Genomic DNA, 25,804 nt, shown 5'->3' on the forward strand with positions numbered 1-25,804 from the left:
GACTGGGATTTTCAATGCTCTGCAAAATGGTTATACCATTTTATAGTCCTATCAGTAGTATATATAGTTCTGGTATCTCATACCTTTACAAACACTAGGTATTGACAGATGTTTTATTATTTATCAGTCTCATGGGTATAAGATGATACTCTGTTGACTTAAATTGTAATTGCTTGATCACTAGCAAGGTCAAGCATCATTTCAAATGCTTACTCATCAGTTGGATTGTTTTTTAGATTGCCTAGTCACATCCATTCTCCGTTTTTCTTAGGGGTGATTCTTTTTTCTTATTGATTTGTAGGAGATCTTTACATAGATTCTGGCCTATCACTGACTTTTCTTTATGGAGCCGTTTGTCATCCACAAGTTTTGAATTTTGATGTACTTAAATCTATCTGTCCTGTTCTTTTATGATACATGATTCAGTGTCCTGTTCAAGAAATTCTTCCCTACCCTGAGATCATGAAGTTCTTTTTTCTTCTAAATAATTCAAATTTAGAGTTCATAATTATGCTTTTATCCATAATTGGTGTGATTATTTATCTCAAATTGACATGTGAAGTGATGGTCACATGTCTTCTTTCAGGAGAGAAAATAAAATATGAGTAATCCTACTAGTATTATAGAACAAAAGGAGAAATAAGTAAAGAAAATCCAACTTCTTACATTGGGGCAGAGAGGGGCACAGACCAGTCCTTTTAAGATAAGCTGGCATCTGTGTGGCTTTAATGGGAGGCATATCATCACCATTTTTAAAAATTTATTTATTTTTTAATTGCATCACCATTTTTAAAATCCTTTCTTTACCCACTTTAACCATGTGTACGATGTTTTTTCCTTGTCTGAAGATTCTTTAATTACTGTATTTTTATTTCTAAAATTCCAATGATTCTTTTTTGCCTCTGCCTTTTATAATGTCCTATTCTTATCTTAAAATATTTTTTTAAATATTACTTCTTTGAACTTTGTAAATGTATTACCATGTTCAGGCTGGGATGCTATAACAGAATACCACAGACTAGGTGGCCTAAACAACAGGAATTTATTCTCTCACAGCTCTGGTGAATGGAAATCTGAGATCAGGGTACAAGCATAAGTGGTGAAAGTTCACTTCTGGAATTGAAGATAGCCACCTTCTCCCTATGTACTCACATGGCCTTTCCTTAGTGCATGGGATAGAAAGCGAGAGTGATCTCTCTAGTGTCTCCTTTTATAAGAACACTAATCCCATCAGATCAGGACTCCCACCCTTGTGACCTTGTTTAACCTTAATAACATGGAGACAGAGACCCCATCTCCAAATCTAGCCACAATGGAGGTTATGGCTTCAAGATATAAATGTGAGGGGGAAACAAATATTCAGTACATAACACTCATATTAAAGCATTTCAGATTGGCCTATACTCTATAACTGTTAAGTTATGAATCTCATTTATTGCATCTATCAACCTCTTACAGCAGTTTATTTCCTTGGATGCTCCGCTGTTTTTCCTATGAGCTTCCATGGGGGTTGTTTTCCAGTGTACCCTAATTCTGGAGGCACATATTTGTTGAAAAGTTGAACAGAACAGTAATATTTACAGATCCTTAGATTCAATCAACTGTAGATCATGGAGTACTATATAACACATAACTTAGGTGGAAAAGGTCCACATGTAAGCAGACCTATGTAGTTCAAACACATATCATTTAAGGGTCAAGTGTAGTTAGTTATAGAAAATAAATGCTATCCTAAACATTAAGAATTCATCTGATAAAGATCAGACATTAAGTGTAGGAGTTATAGTAGAAACTTATTGTAATATCATTAGAGATAGTATTTTAATTTCCTATGTGTCTACATTATTCTAATATTTATATGTTCAAAATTACTTTCAGGAATTCATGAAGCATAATAGTCCACATCAGAATAAGAATTGCTTGAACAATTTTGACCTTTCAGAATACAGACAGATTCTCAGTGATGTGGCTATACGAATATATCATCAGTTCATTATCGTAATGGAAAATAACATTCAACCAATAATAGGTAAGAAAAGAATCGATGACTAAGAAATATCTATGATATTGAGACCTTAAAAAAATGAATCTGCGTGGAATGTGTAATTGAAAAGCACATAATTTTTTTTAAGCCAATAGTAAAATAATTTATTGGTTTAGTCTTATCCTTTTCTGTCCCACCCTTCCCCCAAAGAAAGCAACTAAGTCATGTTGACATAGGTGGTATTAGTAGGGTGATACTTAGTACTCATAGTAGCAGAAAAGGCCAGTGTGGTGTTGACAGTCCAAATTGTGATTTGGTCATGTTTCCAGTGGTATAAGCAAACGTTCACACAAAAACGTCTACATCTCCCGAAAACAAGCATTAATTTTCAGAGTTGGTACAGCCATGATACTCAGGAAGGAAGAGAACCATTTTTTCCTCAAGTAATACTATTTTTAGAGATTTTCCCTAACCACAATGCAAATAAGAGATTCACAATATCACCTACGTAAGTATGCTTCCCTACCGTAGCTTCAAAGAACATAATTTTAAAACAAGAAACTTTATTAATATAAATGCCCACTATTTAATTCTCTGCCTAAAGTGACTGCATATATAAAAGTACATGGGTCATAGTTTTCTTTCTATAAGGGGGATCCATCCTATAGGGAAAGATTTGGGAGAACTGCTGCTAGTTATGTGGCTAATCCTGATTCTGAGCCAAGTATTTTTGAAATCCTAGAGCTCCACTCAAATTCTTGTATACTTTCTTTAGTTTTCTGAAATTTGAATACTGTTGGCTTTAAGTAGTTCCAGACCATGAGTTGTCACGCTAACCAGCTCTCTCTCCTGTCAAGTTGAAAGAAGAGGAACTGTTCCCCTGCTGTAGATGGTGGTTCATTCCCATCCACTGCTTACACCCCTGTGTTCCCCAACCCAACCCTCCATCCTTCTGCTGTCTCTGTTACAGCTGTATCCACACTAACTCTTGTGAACATTGTCCGACTCCTGGAATAGACGCATGAGAGCAGGGGAAGTGTCCTCTGGGCGTCCCCACTGCATGTGCAAGGAAAGCTTCCATTTCTCTCTGCAGTGCCAGGCATGCTGGAATACGAGAGTCTGCAGGGCATTTCTGGCCTGAAACCCACAGGCTTCCGGAAGCGGTCCTCCAGCATAGATGACACGGATGCCTACACGGTGGCCTCCGTCCTGCAGCAGCTGAGCTACTTCTACAGCACCATGTGCCAGAATGGCCTGGACCCTGAGATCGTGAGGCAGGCAGTGAAGCAGCTCTTCTTCTTGATCGGGGCGGTCACCCTGAACAGCCTCTTCCTGCGCAAGGACATGTGCTCCTGTAGAAAAGGGATGCAGATAAGGTAAGACCCGTAAGCCATCACTAACCCTGGAGAGCCTGGCTGGAAAAGATGCTCCTGAAGTCCGAGACTGCACACTCTGCCCGCCCTCCCTCCTCAAGAGCGGCACTGGGAGGGTGTGTAAAATGACTCTTAGAGCCATGGAGATATCAGCCATCTGATGCCAGGCCCTCCTCCCATCATTCTACCTATGCTAACTTGACACTCTGGCAGAGTGGCTTCAACTAAGAACTAATAACTGTGTGTTTTAAATTCTGGCCCTCGGTGGTTATCATATATGCAGCCAGTATTTGTTGACCGCCACCTCTGTGACTAGCACTGCTGGTGGGGGACGCAGGAAACAAAGGAAAGGGTGATTTGATCCCTGCTGTTGAGAAGCTAAATGATGATCCAAGACCACTATAATGAAGTCATAAATAAGTGGTACAGGAAGTGCTTCAGAGAGGAGAGATGATCGTGGCCAGAAAAGTTAAAGAAGCCTGAAAACTGTTTGTGAGTGATCAAAAATGGAAGAACATTCCAGGCAAGGGAATGAGTGGGCAAAGCCATAGCGGTAGGACTGAGTGAGGACCCCTCCTCAGGCAGCAGTAAATATTAATAGCTCTGTCTAGATTAAGTGCAGAGAAGGAAATGGCAACCCACTCCAGTACTCTTGCCTGGAAACTCCCATAGACAGAGGAGCCCGGTAGGCTGCAGTCCATGGGGTCGCTAAGGGTCAGACACAACTGAACAACTTCACTTTCACTTTTCACTTTCATGCATTGGAGAAGGAAATGGCAACCCACTCCAGCGTTCTTGCCTGGAGAATCCCAGGGCTGGGGGAGCCTGGTGGGCTGCCGTCTATGGGGTCACACAGAGTTGGACCCGACTGAAGCAACTTAGCAGCAGCAGCAGCAGTTAAATTAAGTGAAGGCTTATGTCAGGATCTATAGGACTGCAGTAGAGTGGTAAGCTGGACCTAGATTGGGAGGGCGTAAAATGCCAGGCCAAGCATTGAGAGTTCATCCTGCAGACATGGTTATCCAGTTTGTTTTTTTTAATTTCTTTTTGTGTATTTATTTATTTTTGGCTGTGCTGAGTCTCTGTTGCTTTTCGAGGGCTTTCTCTAGTTACCTCTTATGGGGCTATCCTTCTTTCCAGTGTGAAAGCCTCTCATTACAGTGGCTTCTCTAGTTGCAGGGCACGGGCTCTAGAGCTCAGGCTAAGTAGCTGTGGCATGTGGGATTAGTTGCCTGATGTTGTGCGGGATCTTCCCGGACCAGAGGCTGAATCTGTGTCCCCTGCTTTGGCAGGCAGATTCTTATCCATTGTGCCACCTGGAAGTCTAGTCATCCAGTTTTGAAGTGTGTCAGCTTCTCTGTCTCTAAACCAAGAAAACACAGATCATTAGCTATTGTTTGAATTAACACTGTCACATGATTAGAAAGCAAATAATATGGGGTAGATATTTAAGATTTTTTAATATGTACACGGATTTGATACCTGTAGGTGACGGGAGGATGTAGGGTGGTGATGATGGCAGTGACACAATGAAAAGTGACCTAAAAAGTTTACTAAGCCAAGTAGTACACAAGAGGCATCCATTATGTCTTCTTAGCGTTGGTGAAACTTGGACATCTCTACAAAGCAGTGTGTGAAATTCCCATGACCCCAGGTTGTGGTTTTCAGATACAAAGGAGTATTCAGGAGGGCTGGGCTTTGTGGGTCTTTTCTTCTTCACTGAGAGGAAAGGCTTCTGTTTATTTCCCAAGCTCTGAACAGATGCCCTGAAGTCCTCTGGGGCAGGCCTCAGGCTTATTTAAAGTCAAGTTATAAGCCTACACATGTCACCAAAGTCTTTGCTAAACAATTCTTATTCCACCAGTAGGTCCCCAAGCTGAGTGAACACTTGTCCCCATAGGTGCCCAGCACTCCTTCCTCTCACCAATTGGAAGTGCTGTTAGGGAAGTGCTGCCTTTCCGGTGTGTTGCTCTGAGTGAACAGCACATGCATCTTAGAGACATTTGTTCATTCAGACATTGATTCAGCTTCTGCCATAAACAAGGTACTTCAGGACTGGCAGTGATTTTACCATGACAACGTAAGCACTGCAATAGCAAAACATGAACACAAGTGGAAAATCAAACTCCAAGAAAAGAAACATAAAGAGTGGACAGAGTAGCTTGAAAACAGGCACTGGGCTTTCTGACTGCCGGGAGAAAAAAGCAAAACACCAGTAGCTCTCTGGTCTCCTCTGGCACGGAGAAGCAGACCAGTTCCTGGGAAAATGTAAAAGTTTTCCTAGTACATAGTTCTTTTTTTTGTTCCTAGTGGGCTGCCGTCTATGGGGTCTCACAGAGTCGGACACAGCTGAAGCGACTTAGCAGCAGCAGCAGCAGTCATAAATTTATAAAAAATATTATCTCATGTGGAACTTTATTTCACTATCTCCACAGTAGCATTTTTATTGCAAGTTCCATTGTGGTGATTTTGCCCAGGCATCATATATAGATATATATATTTGGCTCTGCTGGCTCTTCATTGCTGTGCAAGTCTCTAATTGCAGCAAGTGGGGGCTATTCTAGTTGCAGTGTGCAGGCTTCACATCGCAGCAGCTTCTCCTGCTGCAGAGCATGGGCTCTAGGTGCGGGGGCTTCCGTAATTGTGGCTCATGGTTTCAGTAGGTGTGGCTTCCAGGCTCTAGAGCACAGGCTCGACAGCTATGGTGTATGGGCTTAGTTGTTCCACGGCAAGTGGGATCTTCTCGGATCAGAGATTGAACCCGTGTCTCCTGAATTGGCAGGTGGATTCTTTACCACTGAGCCTTCAAAGAAGCCCACCCAGGGTTCTTTGATAAGAACCTAGGTAGGGCCTGTGGAGACAGTTCTGTTAGGAACCAGAATGATGTGGCCCAAGTACAGACATTGCTTCTTGTCCTGAGGGAATCTGGGGAGAATACAAAAGGCATTGACTTGGGTCTTGGAGGACAAGAAGGATTTCAGCCCAAGAACTAGAGAAATGAGCACAGGCCTCAGTGAAGAGATGCTTAGGGCAGGGTATGAATAGCCCTCCTTGAAAGGAGAACCAGAGTGATGGGTGGATCTAGAAAGGTGACTTAGAGACAGAGCAGAGTGCCAGCATGAGAAATACATGCTTTAGTCCCTTGGGAATGGCAGCACCCTCAGAGTTTTTTGTTTTTCAGAAGGCTTTAAATGATGGATTCGTGTTTTGTGTTTCTTGTTTTTAGTAGTTGTGGGATTATTCGGGTCATAGATTTCATCTTAGGTGAGTCTGGTAGTTTTTGGTTTTCAAGGAATTAGTCCGCTTCATCACAGTTGAGGTAATGTGTGTATCACTGTTCAGAATATTCCTTTATTATTCGTTTAATTTCTGCAGAATTTGTAGCAATAGCCCCTCTTCCACTCCTCTGTGGGTAATTTGTCTTCTCTTTTCCTTGGTCAATCTTGCTACAGGTATATCAATTTTATGATCTTTTCAAAGAACCAGGTTTTGATTTCATTGATTTTGTCTGCTTTTTTAAATTTAATGGATTTCTGTTACTGTCTTTTTTCATTCCTTCTACCCACTTTGCATTTAGTTTTCTTCTGGGTTCCTAAAATAGAAGCCTGGATTATTAGCTCTGAGACTTTTCCAAAATAAGCATTTAATGCTATACATTTCTCTCCAAACACTACTTTAACTCTATCCCCCAACACACAGTTTTGATGTATGTTGTTCAGTTCATTTTTGTTCAATTCAAAATATTTTTTAATTTCCCTCAAGTCTTACTCTTTGACTCTTAGATGGTATAGAAGTGTGTGTTGTTTAATTTCCAAGTGTTTAGAGACTTTCTTGTTACCTTTCTGTTATTGATTTTAGTTTAGTTTTGTTGTGCTTAAAGAATATACTTTGTCAGTCAGACTCTTAGAAACAAAAGGTAGAATGGTGGTTGCCTGGAGCTGATGAGAGAGAGAGAAAAAGGGAGTTGTTGTTCAATGCTTGTACAGTTTCAGTTTTACAAAATGTTCTGGGAGCTTAGTTTCACAACATGCTGCATATAGTTAAGACTACTATGCTATACTATACACTTACAATGGTTAACATGGTAATTTTATATTATGTATTTTCTACCACAATTTTTTAAAAGATCTCTAGATGCACACAGGTTAACATACAGTGTAGATTATGATGCTAGAGTTCCCAACCATCCCACTTTGTCTTAGACTTTCCCAGATTTATTTTTAAAACACAAACTTATAAATACTTTTACATTGAAAAAAACAAACTTTATATTTGTTGTTGTTGGTCAGTCATTAAGTCATGGCTCTTTGCAACCCCATGAACTGCAGCCCACCAGGCTTCCCTGTCCTTCACCATCTCCCAGAGCTTGCTCAAACGCAGGACCATTGAGTCGGTGATGCCATCCAATCATCTCATCCTCTGTTGTCCCCTTCTTCTCCTGCCTTCAATCCTTCCCAGTATCAGGGTCATTTCCAATGAGTTGGCTGTTTGCATCAGGCAGCCAAGTACTGGAGCTTCAGCTTCAGCATCAGTTCTTCCAATGAATATTCAGGACTGATTTCCTTCAGTGTTGACTGGTTTGATCTCCTTGCAGTCCAAGGGACTCTCAAGAGTCTTCTCCATCACCACAGTTCAAAAGCATCAGTTCTTTGGCGTTCAGCTTTCTTTATGGTCCGACTCTCACATCCGTACATGACTACTGGAAAATCCATAGTTTTGATTAGACGGACCTTTGTCAGCAAAGTAATGTCTCTGCTTTTTAATATGCTTTGTAGGTTGGTCATAGCTTTTCTTCCAAAGAGCAAGCGTCTCTTAATTTCATGGCTGCAGTCACCATCTGCAGTGATTTTGGAACCCAATAAAGTCAAGTCTGTCACTGTTTCCACTGTTTCCCCATCTATTTGCCATGAAATGATGAGAAAATTTATATGATTTCAGTTATTTTTAAATTTGTTAATACTTGCTTTTATGACCCAGAATACAGTCTACTTTTGTGAATATTCCAAATGCAGTTGAAAAGAATGTACATTCTTCAGTTGTTGGGTAGAATATTCTGTCAACCAGACCCAATTTGTCATTGGTATTTTTGGGGCTTCCCTGGTGACTCAGACAGTAAATAATCTGCCTGCCATGCAGGAGACCTGGATTCGATCCCTGGGTCAGGAAGATCCCCTGGAGAAGGGAATGGCAATCCACTCCAGTATTCTTGCCTGGAGAATTCCATGGACAGAGGGGTGACTAAGACTTTCACTTTCACTTTCATTTTTCATTGTTCTGTATCCTTGCTGATTTTCTGTCTACTAATTCTGTTGACTACTGAGAGGTGTATTAAGTCTTCAACTGTAATTTTGAATGTGTCTATTCTTTCAATCTGTCGGTTTTGCATTATGTATTCTGAAGCTCTGTTTTTCTTACACTCTGAGTAAGGTGCATACACATTAAACATTGTTATGTCATCTTGGTGAGCTGACCCTCCTATCATTATGTGGGGGTCTCTCTCTATCCCACCCTGTTAATTTTCTCTGCTTTAACATCTACTTTATGGACTTCCCCGATGGCTCAGATGGTAAAGCGTCTGTCTACAATGCAGGAGACTCAGGTTCGATCTCTGGGTTGGGAATATCTCCTGGAGAAGGAAATGGCAATCCACTCCAGTACTATTGCCTGGAAAATCCCATAGACAGAGGAGCCTCGTAGGCTACAGTCCACAGGGTCACAAAGAGTAGGACATGACTGAGCGAAATGAGTCAGTTGTATCTTGTCTGAAAGTCTACTTTTTAATTGGATCAGTATACTTTTAATTTCATGGCTGCAGTCACCATCTGCAGTGATTTTGGAGCCCCCCAAACTGATATCAGTATATCAGTCTTCGTAGTATACCTTTTCCCATCCTTTTGTTGTAAACTTATTTGTGTAATATTTGAAGTGTCAGTTCAGTTCAGTTCAGTCGCTCACTCATGTCCGACTCTTTGCGACCCCATGAATTGCAGCATACCAGGCCTCCCTGTCCATCACCAATTCCCGGAGTTCACTCAAATTCACGTCCATCGAGTCGGTGATGCCATCCAGCTATCTCATCCTCTGTTGTCCCCTTCTTCTCCTGCCCGCAATCCCTCCCAGCATCAGGGTCTTTTCCAATGAATCAACTCTTCGCATGAGGTGGCCAAAGTACTGGAGTTTCAGCTTCAGCATCATTCCTTCCAAAGAACACCCAGGACTGATCTCCTTTATTTATTTATTTATTTTTTAATTTTAAAATCTTTAATTCTTACATGCGTTCCCAAACATGAACCCCCCTCCCACCTCCCTCCCCTTAACATTTCTCTGGGTCATCCCCATGCACCAGCCCCAAGCATGCTGTATCCTGCGTCAGACATAGACTGGTGATTCGATTCTTACATGATAGTATATATGTTAGAATGCTATTCTCCCAAATCATCCCACCCTCTCCCTCTCCCTCTGAGTCCAAAAGTCCGTTATACACATCTGTGTCTTTTTTGCTGTCTTGCATACAGGGTCGTCATTGCCATCTTTCTAAATTCCATATATATGTGTTAGTATACTGTATTGGTGTTTTTCTTTCTGGCTTACTTCACTCTGTATATTCGGCTCCAGTTTCATCCATCTCATCAGAACTGATTCAAATGAATTCTTTTTAACGGCTGAGTAATACTCCATTGTGTATATGTACCACAGCTTTCTTATCCATTCCTCTGCTGATGGACATCTAGGTTGTTTCCATGTCCTGGCTATTATAAACAGTGCTGCGATGAACATTGGGGTACATGTGTCTCTTTCAATTCTGGTTTCCTCGGTGTGTATGCCCAGCAGTGGGATTGCTGGGTCATAAGGTAGTTCTATTTGCAATTTTTTAAGGAATCTCCACACTGTTCTCCAAAGTGGCTGTACTAGTTTGCATTCCCACCAACAGTGTAGGAGGGTTCCCTTTTCTCCACACCCTCTCCAGCATTTATTGCTTGCAGATTTTTGGATTGCAGCCATTCTGACTGGTGTGAAGTGGTACCTCATTGTGGTTTTGATTTGCATTTCTCTAATAATGAGTGATGTTGAGCATCTTTTCATGTGTTTGTTAGCCATCCATATGTCTTCTTTGGAGAAATGTGTATTTAGTTCTTTGGCCCATTTTTTGATTGGGTCGTTTATTTTTCTGGAATTGAGCTGCATAAGTTGTTTGTATATTTTTGAGATTAGTTGTTTGTCAGTTGCTTAATTTGCTATTATTTTCTCCCATTCAGAAGGCTGTCTCTTCACCTTGCTTATATTTTCCTTTGTTGTGCAGAAGCTTTTAATTTTAATTAGATCCCATTTGTTTATTTTTGCTTTTATTTCCAGAATTCTGGGAGGTGGATCATAGAGGATCCTGCTGTGATGTATGTCGGAGAGTGTTTTGCCTATGTTCTCCTCTAGGAGTTTTATAGTTTCTGGTCTTACATTTAGATCTTTAATCCATTTTGAGTTTATTTTTGTGTGCGGTGTTAGAAAGTGATCTAGTTTCATTCTTTTACAAGTGGTTGACCAGTTTTCCCAGCACCACTTGTTAAAGAGATTGTCTTTACTCCATTGTATATTCTTGCCTCTTTTGTCAAAGATAAGGTGTCCATATGTGTGCAGATTTATCTCTGGGCTTTCTATTTTGTTCCATTGATCTATATGTCTGTCTTTGTGCCAGTACCATACTGTTTTGATGACTGTGGCTTTGTAGTAGAGCCTGAAGTCAGGCAAGTTGATTCCTCCAGTTCCATTCTTATTTCTCAAGATTGCTTTGGCAATTCGAGGTTTTTGTATTTCCATACAAATCTTGAAATTATTTGTTCTAGTTCTGTGAAAAATATGGCTGGTAGCTTGATAGGGATTGCATTGAATTTGTAAATTGCTTTGGGTAGTATACTCATTTTCACTATATTGATTCTTCCGATCCATGAACATGGTATATTTCTCCATCTATTAGTGTCCTCTTTGATTTCTTTCATCAGTGTTTTATAGTTTTCTATATATAGGTCTTTAGTTTCTTTAGGTAGATATATTCCTAAGTATTTTATTCTTTTCGTTGCAATGGTGAATGGAATTGTTCCCTTAATTTCTTTTTCTACTTTATCCCAGGGATGCAAGGATTCTTCAATATCCACAAATCAATCAATGTAATACACCACATTAACAAATTGAAAAATAAAAGCCACATGATTATCTCAATAGATGCAGAGAAGGCCTTTGACAAAATTCAACATCCATTTATGATAAAAACTCTCCAGAAAGCAGGAATAGAAGGAACATACCTCAACATAATAAAAGCTATCTATGACAAACCCACAGCAAACATTATCCTTAATGGTGAAAAATTGAAAGCATTTCCCCTAAAGTCAGGAACAAGACAAGGGTGCCCACTTTCACCGCTACTATTCAACATAGTTCTGGAAGTTTTGGCCACAGCAATCAGAGCAGAAAAAGAAATAAAAGGAATCCAAATTGGAAAAGAAGAAGTAAAACTCTCACTGTTTGCAGATGACATGAACCTCTACATGGAAAACCCTAAAGACTCCACCAGAAAATTACTAGAGCTCATCAATGAATATAGTAAAGTTGCAGGATATAAAATCAACACACAGAAATCCCTTGCATTCCTATACACTAATAATGATCTCCTTTAGAATGGACTGGTTAGATCTCCTTGCAGTCCGAGGAACTCTCAAGAGTCTTCCCCAACACCACAGTTCAAAAGCATCAGTTCTTCGGCGCTCAGCCTTCTTCACAGTCCAACTCTCACATCCATACTTGACCACTGGAAAAACCATAGCCTTGACTAGATGGACCTTTGTTGGCAAAGTAATGTCTCTGCTTTTGAATATGCTATCTAGGTTGGTCATAACTTTCCTTCCAAGGAGTAAGCGTCTTTTAATTTCATGGCTGGAGTCACCATCTGCAGTGATTTTGGAGCCCCCCAAAATAAAGTCTGACACTGTTTCCACTGTTTCCCATCTATTTCCCATGAAGTGATAGGCAGCATATATTTGGGTCCTTTTATTTTTTTATCCGGTCTGACAATCTCTGTTTCTTTATTGGTATATTTAGACCATTTTAATTTAATGTATTTATTGATATATGTTATATTTAGATATAAGTCTACCATTTTGTTATTTTCTGTTTGTTCCTTCTGGTTTTTATTTCTTTGATTTCCTGTTTCTGTCTTATTTGGGGTTCTTTGAACATTTTTGGCATCCTTTTTAAATTTCTCTATTTTGTTTTCTCTATATCTCACTGTATCTTTTTTAATGGTTGCTCTAGAAATTACAGTATCATACTTACCTTTTTTCAATCTATTTGGAATCAATATCTTTTATTTTTAAATTGGATTTTTAAAAGCTGTTTATTTGGATTTTTTGGTCACACTGCATGGCATGCATGGTCCTGGTTCCCCAGCGAGGGACTGAACTCAGGCCCCCTTCAGTGAAAGTCTGGAGCCCCAGCCATTTATCACATTAAGTGAAATGTAGAAACCTTACCGTCACATAGGCCCCTTTCCTCTCTTCGGTTTATTCCGTAGTTGTCTTACTCTGTACTTCTACATACATCAAAAACTCTACCAGACAGTGTTATAATTTTTAGTTTCAGTTTACCTAGGATATTTTCAAGGGCTCAAAAGGAGAGGAATAGTCTTTTATATTTATCCAGATATTTACCATTTCTTCATTTCTAATGTTTCAAGTCTCACTTGTTCCCCCCAGATCTCATTTTGATCTCATTTTCCTTTTGCCTGAGAAAATTATTTTAGCAATCCTTTAGAGCAGATTCACTGGCAATAAATTTCCTTAGCTTTCTTTAATCTAAAAATATCTTTATCTCACCTTCTATACTTGACCTATACTTCCTGAACTATGTTTTTGTAGGCTGCCAATGTCTGGGCTGACAGTCCATTTTTTCATCAGTTTTAAAATGTTTCACTTTTTTCTGGTCTCCATGGTTTCTGATGAGAAATGCACAATCATTGAATTATTATTTCCCTACAAATAATACATAGTTTTTCTCTTATTGATTTCCAGATTTTTTTCTTTGTGTTTAGTTTACCACAGTTTGATTATAATGTGACCAAGTATGGATTTCTTTGAGTTTAGCTTCTTTGAGATTCTCTGGACTTCTTAAATCTGCAGGTTTGTGGATCTCACCAAATTTGGAACATTTTCAGCCATTTCTTCAAATGTTTTGTCTGCATCATACTTTCTCCTTTCCTTCTGGAATTTCGGTGACAGAAATGTTAGAGATTTCATTGTTTTGTTACCCCTAAAGTTCTGTTCTTTATATTTTTCCTTTGGACTTCCAGATTGTATAGTCTTTGTTTGGTCCCTTGAAGTTCTCTGACTCTGTTCTGCTGTTGAGCCCATTCAGTGAGTTCTTTTGTTTCTGTTGCTGTATTTTTCAGCTCTACAATTTCTCAGTTATTTTTTAACATCTTGCGTCTTTTCTGAGATTTTCTGTCTTTGCATGTATTTCAAGATAGTTTGTCTTTACTTTTTGGAGCATTTTGTGATAGCTTCCTTTGTCAGATGATTCCAACATCTGTGTCATCTCAGAGTTAGTATCTATTAATTGCATTGTACAATCTGATGAGATTTTCCTGTTTCATATGCCTAGTAATTTTAAATTGTATTCTGGATACTCTAGTATTATGAGACACTGAGTCTTTAAATCCTGTGGAGAATGTTGATATTTTTATCAGATAATCAACCCACTGGGGTTCAGGTTCTGAGAATAATTCTGATTCCTTGGTCAGCTCAGTTTTCAAAGCCTTCGTAATGCTATTTGCTTCTATCTTATGTGTGACACACAGTGGCCAGTCTGAAACTTGGGTGGTGCTCAGTCCATAGTTTAGTCCTCAAAGTTTTAAGTGTGTAGATTCCTGCATGGGCTCAGGGGAGTGCCCAGGAGTTATCAGCAAATTTAAGGGTCACCTTCCTGAGCTTTTTCCTCTCCATAATACTCCTGGTACTTTCCAGATCTCTGAGGACCCTTTCTTTTGTCCTCCAGACAGAAAACTTGGGCTTTACTTCACTCACTCTGCTACACTCCCAGCACATGTCCCCATCTGGGGTCAAGTGGTGGGAGGATAGAGCTAGAGGTGTTCACCCCCATCCTCTTGAGCTACAGTTCCTCCAGCTGAAGGAAGTTCCTCTCTGCTTTAGTGTGCTGCTGGAGCCTGTTGCCACCACCATAGGACTGTTTGGGGCTTGCGCAAACAGAGTGAAGAAAAAGAAAGAAAAGGAGAAATAAGAAAAACAGAATTTCTACCCTCTCTCAGAGTATTAGGACACCCCTTTTCAGCACCTCAAACCAGAACTGGAGGGTTCCTCCTAGAGGTTTTAGTTGACAGCAATGTCCACTGCTGAATTTCAGGCTGCTTTGAGTTCAAACCAGTGACTAGCCAAGGGGAAGGTACTGGTAAACTCAGTATTAATTGGGTGCTACTTCAAATTCTGGTCTTCTTCCCCACACCACCTGCTACTGTTTACTTTTCAAAGTCCTCAAATAGTTGTTCCAGGCATTCCATCCAGGTTTTATGACTGCATTCCGTGGGAGACACAAAATGGAGTGCTTATTCCAGCTTACCAAGAACTAGAACTCCCAATACAGATTTTTGAGTAGGAGGATTAAGATGCTCAAAATTCAGATTTAGAAAAACTGTGGCAGAATTGAATAGGATGGATTAGAAGGGATGAGATGGGAGGCCCATTAGGAATCTACTGTAATTAGAACTTAAACTAGTGGGACAAAATTGACAATGACAGTGTTGGGGTGGGGTGGGGGTGCTTACCAGAGCAAGAGAAGTCATTTCACACTTCTCCTTATGGAATACATTAACTCAGCATTATTGGCCCAGTGATATAACCTATGGGGAGTTGCTAATCTGGAAGGTCAGAGCTAGAGCTGACCTTAGAGATCACCTAGTTCACTCAATTTCTTAAACAGCTTCATTGATATATAATCTCCATGCCATATAGTTCACTTGTTTAAAGTGTAGAGTTCAGTGAAGTTTGGTATATTTACTGAATTATGTAACCATCACCATAATATAATTTTAGAAAAGCTTCATCACTCCAAAAAGAAACCTTAAACCCAATATCAGCCAGTCTTATCCCCTACCCACATCCCACTGAGAAGTCCCCTCCTCCTCACCTCAGTTCACTTCAGTTCAGTCGCTCAGTCATGTCCGACTCTTTGTAACCCCATGGATGCCAGGCCTCCCTGTCCATCACCAACTCCCGGCGTTTACTCAGACTCATGTCCATTGAGTCGGTGATGCCATCCAACCATCTCATCCTCTGTCATCCCTTTCTCCTCCTGCTTTCAATCTTTCCCAGCGTCAATGTCTTTTCCAATGAGTCAGTTCTGTGCATCCGGTGGCCTTAATATGGGAGCTTCAGCTTCAGCATCAGTCCTCCCAATGAATATTCAGGACTGATCTCCTTTAGGATGGACTGGTTGGATCTCCTTGCAGTCCAAGGGACTCTCAAGAGTCTTCTCCAACACCACAGTTCAAAAGCATCAATTCTTCAGTGCTCAGCTTTCTTTATGGTCCAACTCTCACATCTGTACATGACTATCAGAGAAACCATAGCTTTGACTACACAGACCTTTGCTGACAAAGTAATGTCTCTGCTTTTTAATATGGTGTCTAGGTTGGTCATAGCTTCTCTTCCAAGGATCAAGTGTCTTTTAATTTCATGGCAGCCATCACCATCTGCAGTGATTTTGGAGCCCAAGAGAATAAAGTCTGTCACTGTTTCCATTGTTTCCCCATCTATTTGCCATGAAGTGATGGGACCAGATGCCTTGATCTTGTTTTTGAATGTTGAGTTTTAAGCCAGCTTTTTCACTGTCCTCTTTCACTTTCATCAAGAGACTCTAGTTCCTCTTCGCTTTCTGCCATAAGGGTGGTGTTATCTGCATATCTAAGGTTATTGATGTTTCTCCCAGCAATCTTGATTCCAGCTTGTGCTTCATCCAGCCCAGCATTTCACATGATGTATTGCATATAAGTTAAATAAGCAGGGTGATGATATACAACCTTGATGTACTCCTTTCCCAATTTTGAACCAGGCCATTGTTCCATATCCGGTTCTGTTGCTTCTTGACCTTTATACAGATTTCTCAGGAGGCAGGTAAGGTGATCTGGTATTCCCATTTCTTTAAAAATTATCCAGTTTGTTGTCCTCCACACAGTCAAAGGCTTTAGTGTAGTCAATGAAGCAGCAGTAGGTGTTTTTCTGGAATTCTCTTGCTTTTTCTTTGATCCAGTGGCAACATCAAATATATTTTCTTTCTCTACAGATTTGCTTATACTGGACATTTTTTAATAAATGAAACCATAAAATATGTTGTCTTTGGGGAATAGCTTCATTCACTTAGTGTAATGTTTTCATATTTCACCCATGTAGCAGCATGTGTCAGTATCTCCCTCCTTTTCACTGTTGAATAGCATCTTACTGTATAGACAGACCACAATTTATTTATCTCTCCACCAACTGGTGAACATTAGGGTTGTTTTCATTTTTTTACTATAATGATTAATGCTCCTATGAACATTTGTGCATGATTTTTTTGTGTGGACCTTTCAATTCGGAGTTGCTGGGTCAGATGGTACTTCTGTGTTTAACATTTTGAGGAAATGCTTGTTTTCCCTAGCAGCTGTACTATTTACATTCTCACTAGCAATGTGTGAGTGTTCTCAACACCCTGATTTACCAAGATAGGTAGAGTAACTTTCCAGGCTCACAAAACAGATTGATGAGATTAAAACCCATGCCTCTTAATTCATAAACCTATGATAGTAAGTGACAGAAACTGGAATTGAAACCCCAGTGAACTTAGAAAACCTTCTACCAGTTGAAAATTTTCTGCTACTTTAGGAAAAGAGTTCAAACAATTTTTATACCAGTGTAAGTCCCCTCTTGGAAGGAAAGTTATGCCCAACTTAGATAGCATATTAAAAAGCAGAGACATTACTTTGCCAACAAAGGTCCATCTAGTCAAGGCTATGATTTTTCCAGTGGTCATGTATGGATGTGAGAGTTGGACTGTGAAGAAAGCTGAGCACTGAAGAATTGATGCTTTTGAACTGTGGTGTTGGAGAAGACTCTTGAGAGTCCCTTGGACTGCAAGGAGGTCCAACCAGTCCATCCTAAAGGAGATCAGTCCTGGGTGTTCATTGGAAGGACTGATGCTGAAGCTGAAACTCAAATACTTTGGCCACCTCATGAGAAGAGTTGATTCATTGGAAAAGACCCTGATGCTGGGAGGGATTGGGGGCAGGAGGAGAAGGGGACAACAGAGGATGAGATGGCTGGATGGCATCACTGACTCGATGGATGTGAGTCTGAGTGAACTCCGGGAGTTGATGATGGACATGGAGGCCTGGTGTGCTGCGATTCATGGGGTCGCAAAGAGTCCGACACAACTGAGCAACTGAACTGAACTGAACTGAACTGAAGTCCCCTCTTCAAATATCATTATGAGTTTTTCCTTTAAGATATTTTCAAATCTATTATTAAAGGTACATTAATAGATTGTTTTATAAATTATTGTAGTCGCTGCTCTTTGCTCAGATTTTCTCCAAAGTTTATTGCTATTATGGCCACTCTCCCTATACCATCATGATCCTTAGAATCATGGATCATGAGAGCTGATCACCTGGCCCAACCCCCTCTTGTTACAAATGAAGAAACTGCTGGACATGGTCCTAAGGATCTTAGTGAACACTGGTACCATGTTAGGACGTGCTTGGGGACTCTACACCTTCCCCTAAAGTGTTCTAAATGGATCACCCACTGTTCTCTGCTCCTCTGGCTTTTACTCCAGGTGCAACATCAGTTACTTAGAAGAATGGCTTAAAGATAAGAATCTACAGAACAACTTGGCCAAGGAAACGTTGGAGCCTCTTTCACAGGCAGCATGGTTGCTTCAGGTCAAGAAGACCACCGACAGTGATGCCAAGGAGATCTACGAACGCTGTACCTCCCTGTCTGCTGTGCAGGTAATCAGGTTTGTTCAGTGTCTCCCCGATCCTCGCCAGCAGATCATGTGACTGGCATCCCCTTTCCTGGCTTAGCTGGCATGGGGTGCATCTGCATCTCTGTGTGCTCTTTGAGGAGCATACATATCTCCATGGCCCACCCACGTATCTAACAAGCATTTATTAAATACTAACTCTAGACCTTGAAAACCTAAAAGCTCGTATGGCACATTCCCTGCCCACAAAACCACAGATGTGTTGGGGGGAGGGGAGAGGATGTAGGGGTAGAGAAGGCTGGAAATGAGGAATTGTCTCACAGTCATCTAATTATATGATGTCCTTGCTCCCATCTGTGCTCTTCTCAGCTTGTTTTCTCTTTTCTTGGGGAAAAAAATAACACATGGATCCTAGAGCCAAATTACAGTATTAAAGAACCACTTGTGATTCCCAACTGTTCCCAGACCACTGGAACCATCATTTCATGGACAAAGTTATCCTTTTCGTGGCCTTATACCATCTTATGCATTGTTTGCAGATCATAAAGATTCTTAATTCATACACACCTATAGATGACTTTGAGAAAAGAGTGACTCCATCCTTCGTTCGCAAAGTGCAGGTGAGATGCTTAAGATGTGCCTTTTAATTTTTAGTATGAGAAAGCGATATTTAATGACCACTGTAGAAGTTCAGAATTAAAGTACATGTACCAAATATACAAAGGAAAGCCACACAGGAAAAATGGCCGAAATCTTCCCTGTCAGATTCCCCCTGTTTTCAGAACCCATTGTAGCCCTGGTGGGAAGGGACTGAAAACACCAAAACCATGACTCACAGTCTACATCCCTTCAGCGTGTCATTTCTCATCAGCTTTGAGCATAGACAAGGGAACAGAGGCTGAATGGAAACAGAGAACCTACGTACTCATTTTTTCTTATTTTAATCCCTTAAGTTTCTTTCCCAGTGCCTTAGGGCAGCAGTTCTCAAAGTTTCATTCAAGAGTCTTTGGTGAGGTGGGGAGGAGTGGATCCTTGAGATAATTTCAGAGAGTCCGCAAAGTCTTCCTTTTTCCAAATGTATACCTGTGTGAGGCAGACTTTTCTTCACACACTGCAACCAGAATAGCAAAGCACTACAGGTGAATGCAGAAGCAGATACAAGATCCCGCCTGTCATATTAAGCCAGTCACTAACATTTACAAAATTCCAAAAAACAATACTACTTCTCAGTAGTTTTTTTAAATTTTCTTTCAAATTTGAGTTATTTTTCAATAAAAATATGTTAACATGTCTTGGGCTTTTCTTGTTATTTTAGTGAATTAATAAGTATTTTAAATTATTGTTTTATTACTAATATAAATATCCATAGCTCTAACCACACACACGAAAGCTGTTTGGGGTCCTCAGTAATTTAAGATTTTAAAGGGGTCCTGAGACCAAAAAGTTTGCAAACCACTGAACTAAAAATAATTGTGAATGCAATAAAAATTTAATACTGAGCTCCACTCATAAGCTGAGAATTATGCCATGAGAATAGGTAAGAATAGAAATTAGATTGATTTACAGTCAGCCCATCCTGGGGGAAATTAACTTCTGAAGTGAAAAAGAGCAAGTAAGTCTTCATGAGAGCTGGCCTGGAAGACCCAAATAGACCATTTCACCTTGTGCTGTGCTGTTGAAAAGCCCTTTTGTGTGTTATCTCACATGATTTTGAAAGAAGTTTTTCACTGTTGTGTTTTCCTTACTCTTGACTTCCAGACAGCAACACAGCAGAGTGCACTGGTTCCCTTATTCATTTTCCCCCTGGTTCTCATTTCAGGCTCTCCTCGCCAGCCGAGAGGATTCCTCACACCTGATGTTGGACACCAAATACCTCTTTCAAGTCACATTTCCTTTTACTCCCTCTCCACATGCTCTGGAAATGATCCAAATCCCCAGCAGTTTTAAGCTTGGCTTTCTCAATAGATTATAGCAGGAGAAAAGGGCTTAAGTGCGCTTTTCTTTCAAAAGCTCAGTGAAGCTCAAATAAGAGGGATGTGGCTTACACCTGACTGGAACTGGAAATGCTCTGGGATGTGATTTAATGAAGAAAATAAGAATTCTCCCAAATGGGCCACATCTCCTCTTGCTCATGGTGATGGTGCTGCCGCTGTCATCTTGTAAGAATTAACACACACCAGTTGAGGTTGGAAAGGCCACATCTACCTTTGGAATCTCAGCCAAATTTTACTAGAATTCCTTCACTACTCATATTTTCTGCCTGGTGCCTCTATCTGGTGATAAGGGTCCACCCAGTGGGAGTGAGGCTCTCGGGACACAGCTTATCCTGTTTTCTAAGGTTCATGGGAAGCCCAGATATTTATGAAGCCACAAATGGGTCCAGAATTGTCTTTCAAATAATCCCATTTGACCATGATCCATCAGAAATTCTCTCACCCACATGCTTGCTTGATGAGGGCGAGGGTGCTTCACTAACTCTTTTTACTAAAGACACTTCTGCATTAAAAAATATTTATTTCAGGCCCCTCTAATTTTTAAGAGAATATTCAATCTGAAATAAATCATGAAGTATTTTTATGTAAATATTCATTTAAAACTAATACATCATTCAAGTCTAACTCCCATATCATTTATCATCTCCTCCAAAAGAGCACGTCATTAAATTTTCTCTGCCAACATATTTGCCATAACTTTTCATTGTTTAATATCTTTCATACAATGACTTAAAAAATAGTTTGAAAAGGCAACCTAAATGATTTTTTCTGTCTTATCAGCATTCAAATATGTTTTAAGATTTCCTCATAAAAATAACTGAAAAATTATGTCAGTTCCTTCTTTTGAGAAATCTCCCAAGTTTTGTGGGAACTGACTATTCATTGTTCCTCCAGGTTTCCTTATTTCTTCCTTTCAGAGCACAAAACGTGACTTGATAAGCACTCCTAGCCTGTGAACTCAGTGCTCTTCCATACCTCTCCAAAGTCACAGGCCATGGCTGACTCTGTAATATGGGCATATACCTTAGGAGTAGAAATAATCCATGATGATGAATCAATGTCACCCTTCCAATATGTAATAATGTCTTTTCATATCATAAATGATTTAATTTAGTTCACTCAGATATATTGTATATGAAGAAATGAGAAGTAGAACTTTGTAATATTTTAATCAATAAAATTACCACATAATCTGGGTCAAATTATTTTATTTGCCAGGAGATTACATTTTTCCTAAGTGCACAAGGTTTATGCTTTTCTTTAAGGGTCATACTTAAAGATGCTGCAAATGTTACAGATCCATCACACCTCATAAAACACATATAAAAATTTTTTAGCAAGGAAGTAAATACGCCCTCTTTGGCTATATCTCCATGTAGCTCCCAGACTGTGCCAGCATTAGGGGCTACTTGGCAGAGAGTTGGCTGGGTTTTGATTCACATGGATTGCCTTCTTCCTGCCCCTTCCAGGTCTCCCCTACACCACAAAGAGCCCATCACTCTTCCTTTCTGGCTCCCATAACTCCGGTACCCTGTGAGCTCCTGGAGAAAAGGTCATCTCAATGCTAGCAAGTGGAACTTCAGGAGCAGAGTCCTACTGAAGGCAGCAGGGTTTGTCGGGGGTCAGTCTTGGGAAGGAGTAGATCATGTTTGAAGACAAGGGGACCTGCAGAGCTTGCAAAGCATAGGCATGGAGAAAGGGGCAGGGGAGCACTCACTGCACTGTCTTGATCCATTCTACAAAGCTGAAGTTGTCAAGGGTGACCAAAACCATGAGGTACTGATGGGGTGAGGACTGTGAAAAGGCAGGAGCTGCTGCTAACCTTCAGTAACAGGTAAATGTCGGGGTCACTCAGTGAAGCAGGGTGTGAATTCACGGGGGTCAAACCTGCCAAACTCTGCTTCCTGCAAGAGCAGATAACTGAGCTCTAAAAACTGGTCCATGGGGTTTCTGAGGGAACCTGGTGGTATGGAGGGTCAGAAGGCCTAAGGGATGAGTGAGTGATACACCCTGCAGTGAGTGCCCCAGCTGTGAACACAGAGCTGGAGGTGGGAAGGAAGAGAGCCACTGAGCTGTAAAGTCCAGATAAGGAGATTAGTTAGACGGATGCAGTTGCCTTAGCACCTTGAAGCTGCAGCTCTAACTTCACATTCTGCTGATCGGTTCCAAGTGTTGACTCTCTGGGAGGTATGTATGTGTTAACATTAGAGTACTCAGGCTTCCTTAAATGCTCAGAAAAGTGTTCAGATGTGTGCATACCAAGTTGTTGACAGGGGTCTTTCTGGGCAGTGAGAGTATAGGTAAAGGATGTTATGGTAGTTAATCTGTATGTTCTAATTTTTCCACATTTCACATGTATTTCTTCTGAGATAGGTGCTTTGTTTTAAGAATATATTTATTCTTATATAAATTAACCATCTTTACAATTTAATCAGTTTTTAAAACTGACACACATAACACTTCACATGTCAACGTAAATCTTGGAGTGCAGCATATAGAATAGAAAGAGGCTTCTAACACTAAACATCACACAGTTTTAATGCCTGTGAGACTCACCCATTCATTGCCATATGTATCAGCAGTTTATTCTTTTTTTCAGATAAACATATCATAATTTATGTATCTATCTAAATTGACAAATATTTGGATTTTTCCAGCCTGGGGCTATTATAAATAAAACTATTATGACATTCATGGGTTTGTTTTTTTTTTTTTTTTGAGGATGTAAGTATTCATTTCTGTTGAGTATATATCAAGGAGTAAAATGATATGTTTGCGTAGCTTTAGTGGATCTTATCAATTAGTTTTCTAGTGTGGTTGCACCAGTTTATTCTCTCACCAGCTGAAGTGGTCCACTTCTCTACATTCTCACCCACACTTCATGCCATCAGTCTTTTTACTCTTAGGTGTTCTGGTGGGTAAGTAGTGGATTCACAGTGTGTTTTAACTTGCATTTCATTGACGCCTAATGATGTTGAGCACCTCTTTATCTGTTTATTGACCATATGAATATCTGCATTTGTTAAGTGTCCAAGTTTTTGCCCACTTAAAAATAATCTGTACTGAGATACAACTGCACACAACATAAAGCTCACTATTTTATAGCATACATTTCAGTGGTTTTTAGTAAATTCACAAGCAAACTACATTATCTAATTCTAGAAAATTTCCATCACCCCAGAAAGAAACCCCATACTTGTTTAGCAGTCACTCCAACCCCCTGCCTCCCACCTGTTGGTAACTGCTAATCTCCTTTCTGTCTCTGTGCATTTGCCTATCCTGGATGCATTGTATAAATGAAATCATCATCTGTGGCCTTTTGCATCTGACTTATTTCACTTAGCGTAAACTTTTCAAGGTTCACCCATGTTGTAGCACATCAGAACTTCATCCTTTTTTTAATTGCCAAATAAGAGTCTACTGGATGAACAGACCACATTTTCTTTATTCATTCCTCAGCTGATGGATATGCTAGTTGTTTCCATTTCTTTGGCTTAAATGCTGCTACAGATATTCATGTGTAAATTTTATGTGCACCTATGTATTTGATGGTCTTGGAATATGGCCAGGAGTAAATCTGCTTGGTCATTTGGTAGCAACCATGTTTAACTTCTTGAGTAACTGCCAAGCTGTTTTCCACAGAGGCAGCAACATTTTAGATTTCCACTGGCAAAGTATGAGGGTAATTTTGCCCATTTTTAATTGGGTCAATGAAGCACAATTTTAAAAGTGAAAACTGGGGGTACCCTATATATCCTACAGTAGGATGTTGGCTTATTAAATTGTGATACTCCATCACTCCATAGTATAAAATAATACTAAAGCTATTACCAAAAAACAGATAGCTCTGTAAGCAGTAACAGAATAAGTTAGGTAAAAAAGCAAGTGGCTAACAGTTCCATTTACGTAACTAACAAAGCTTCATCCATGGCATCAGAAAACTCTAGAAGAATAGCCTCCAAACTCAGGGAACTGAGTGTAGGGCAGATAATGGGAACTTTCACTTTTGACTTTCTATCCTTGGCGCTGACTTTTTAAAAAAAATAAACATGGGGTAGTAGGTGATTTGGTAATTTTTTTTTTTTTGGAACTGTATATTTAAGTGAAACATTTCAAAGAAATTTTGTGCTTGGCTTAGGGTTAGGTAACTCCTACTGCAGTGCAATCTCATGTCAGAATTTGTTAAAAATGGGGTATTTTTATTTTTTTCTTGTCAAAGTGCCCACTGAAGCTTTTGCTCTAGCTGTGAAAAGTTCTCTCATCATAAAAATGATTATTTTCAGTAAGTACAATAGACTGTACTAAAATTAAATTTAGCCCATGTTATAAAAACTAATTGGAAAATACCAGGATGTAAAGAGTGCGCACAAACAGTATGACTCCTGGTCCTAAAAATCTATCCCTGCATAGCTAAACTCTGAAATGGAGTCTCTCTGGGCAATGGGATTATGGGTGATTGTTTTCTTCCTTATACCTTTCTGATTTTTCCAAATTTTCTACAATGAGCATGTATAATGTTTATAGTTTTAAAATGCTATAATCTTCCAAGTTTACTTTGTCTCTTGCTCATGTTCAACCGACCAGATCTAAAATGCTAGCTATACAATATAATTTACGGTTGATGTGACTCAAGATGTGGTCTCCATTTAAAAATGGTGTTTTCCAAGAATATGCAATGACATGCGAAGATGAAAACACTATTAAGCAGAAAACTAAGTTCAAAATTGCATATGGCATGTAATTCCAATTTTTTTAATGTATACTCATAGATACCTATGGAGATACTAGAATAAAATGCTAACAGAGGTCAGTTACTTGTTAGGACAAGGCATGTAGATGACAGATTTTCCTTCTTCATGCCCTTCTATGTCCAGTTATGTATAATGAACATGTACATCTCTTATAATGTGAAAAAATATAAAATTCAGTATGGGAAAAGTCTTTATCCAGATTTGGAATATTGGCAATTTTTTAAAGTTTTTATTGGAGTACAGCTAATTTATAATTTTGTGTTTCAAGTGTACAGCAGAGCAAATCAGTTATACAAATACATATATCCACTCTTTTTTTAGATTCTTTCCCCCATAGATCATTACAGAGTACTGAGTTCCCTGTGCCATATAGTAGGTACTTATTCATTATCTATTTTATATATGGTATGTCAATCCCAATCTCCCAGTGTATCCTTCCTCCCCATCCCCCAGTAACCATAAGTCACCTCCGTGACTCTTCTTCTGTTTTATAAATGTTTGTTTGTTCCTTAAAAAATAAAAAAGATTCCACACATAAATGATATCATATGATATTTGTCTTTCTGTGGCAATTTTTCTACTTCTCTCTTGGTGGGAGTCGATCTCCCATAATTCCTAGGCATCCTTCTATTCTTTCTGCGCTTAGTTCCTGGGGTTCCTCTCACCTTCCATCCCTGCAGCTACTAC

General features: G+C 39.7%; 1 protein-coding gene across 2 annotated transcripts in view; it reads left to right on the forward strand.

Moving 5' to 3' along the window:
- MYO5C (myosin VC) overlaps positions 1–21,557 on the forward strand; it is a 119,472-nt gene extending 97,915 nt beyond the window's left edge. For both annotated transcript variants that reach the window (XM_027971822.3, XM_060417939.1), the window contains 5 exons: positions 1,879–2,029; positions 3,078–3,360; positions 18,223–18,397; positions 18,912–18,992; positions 20,192–21,557. In XM_027971822.3, the coding sequence (XP_027827623.1) occupies positions 1,879–2,029; positions 3,078–3,360; positions 18,223–18,397; positions 18,912–18,992; positions 20,192–20,344 (843 nt within the window). In that variant the 3' untranslated portion in view covers positions 20,345–21,557. The remainder of the gene's footprint in view (positions 1–1,878; positions 2,030–3,077; positions 3,361–18,222; positions 18,398–18,911; positions 18,993–20,191) is intronic.
- The last annotated feature ends 4,247 nt before the right edge of the window (positions 21,558–25,804 follow it).

The sequence above is a fragment of the Ovis aries genome, chromosome 7 (genome assembly GCF_016772045.2).
Source record: "Ovis aries strain OAR_USU_Benz2616 breed Rambouillet chromosome 7, ARS-UI_Ramb_v3.0, whole genome shotgun sequence".
Taxonomy (NCBI): domain Eukaryota; kingdom Metazoa; phylum Chordata; class Mammalia; order Artiodactyla; family Bovidae; genus Ovis; species Ovis aries.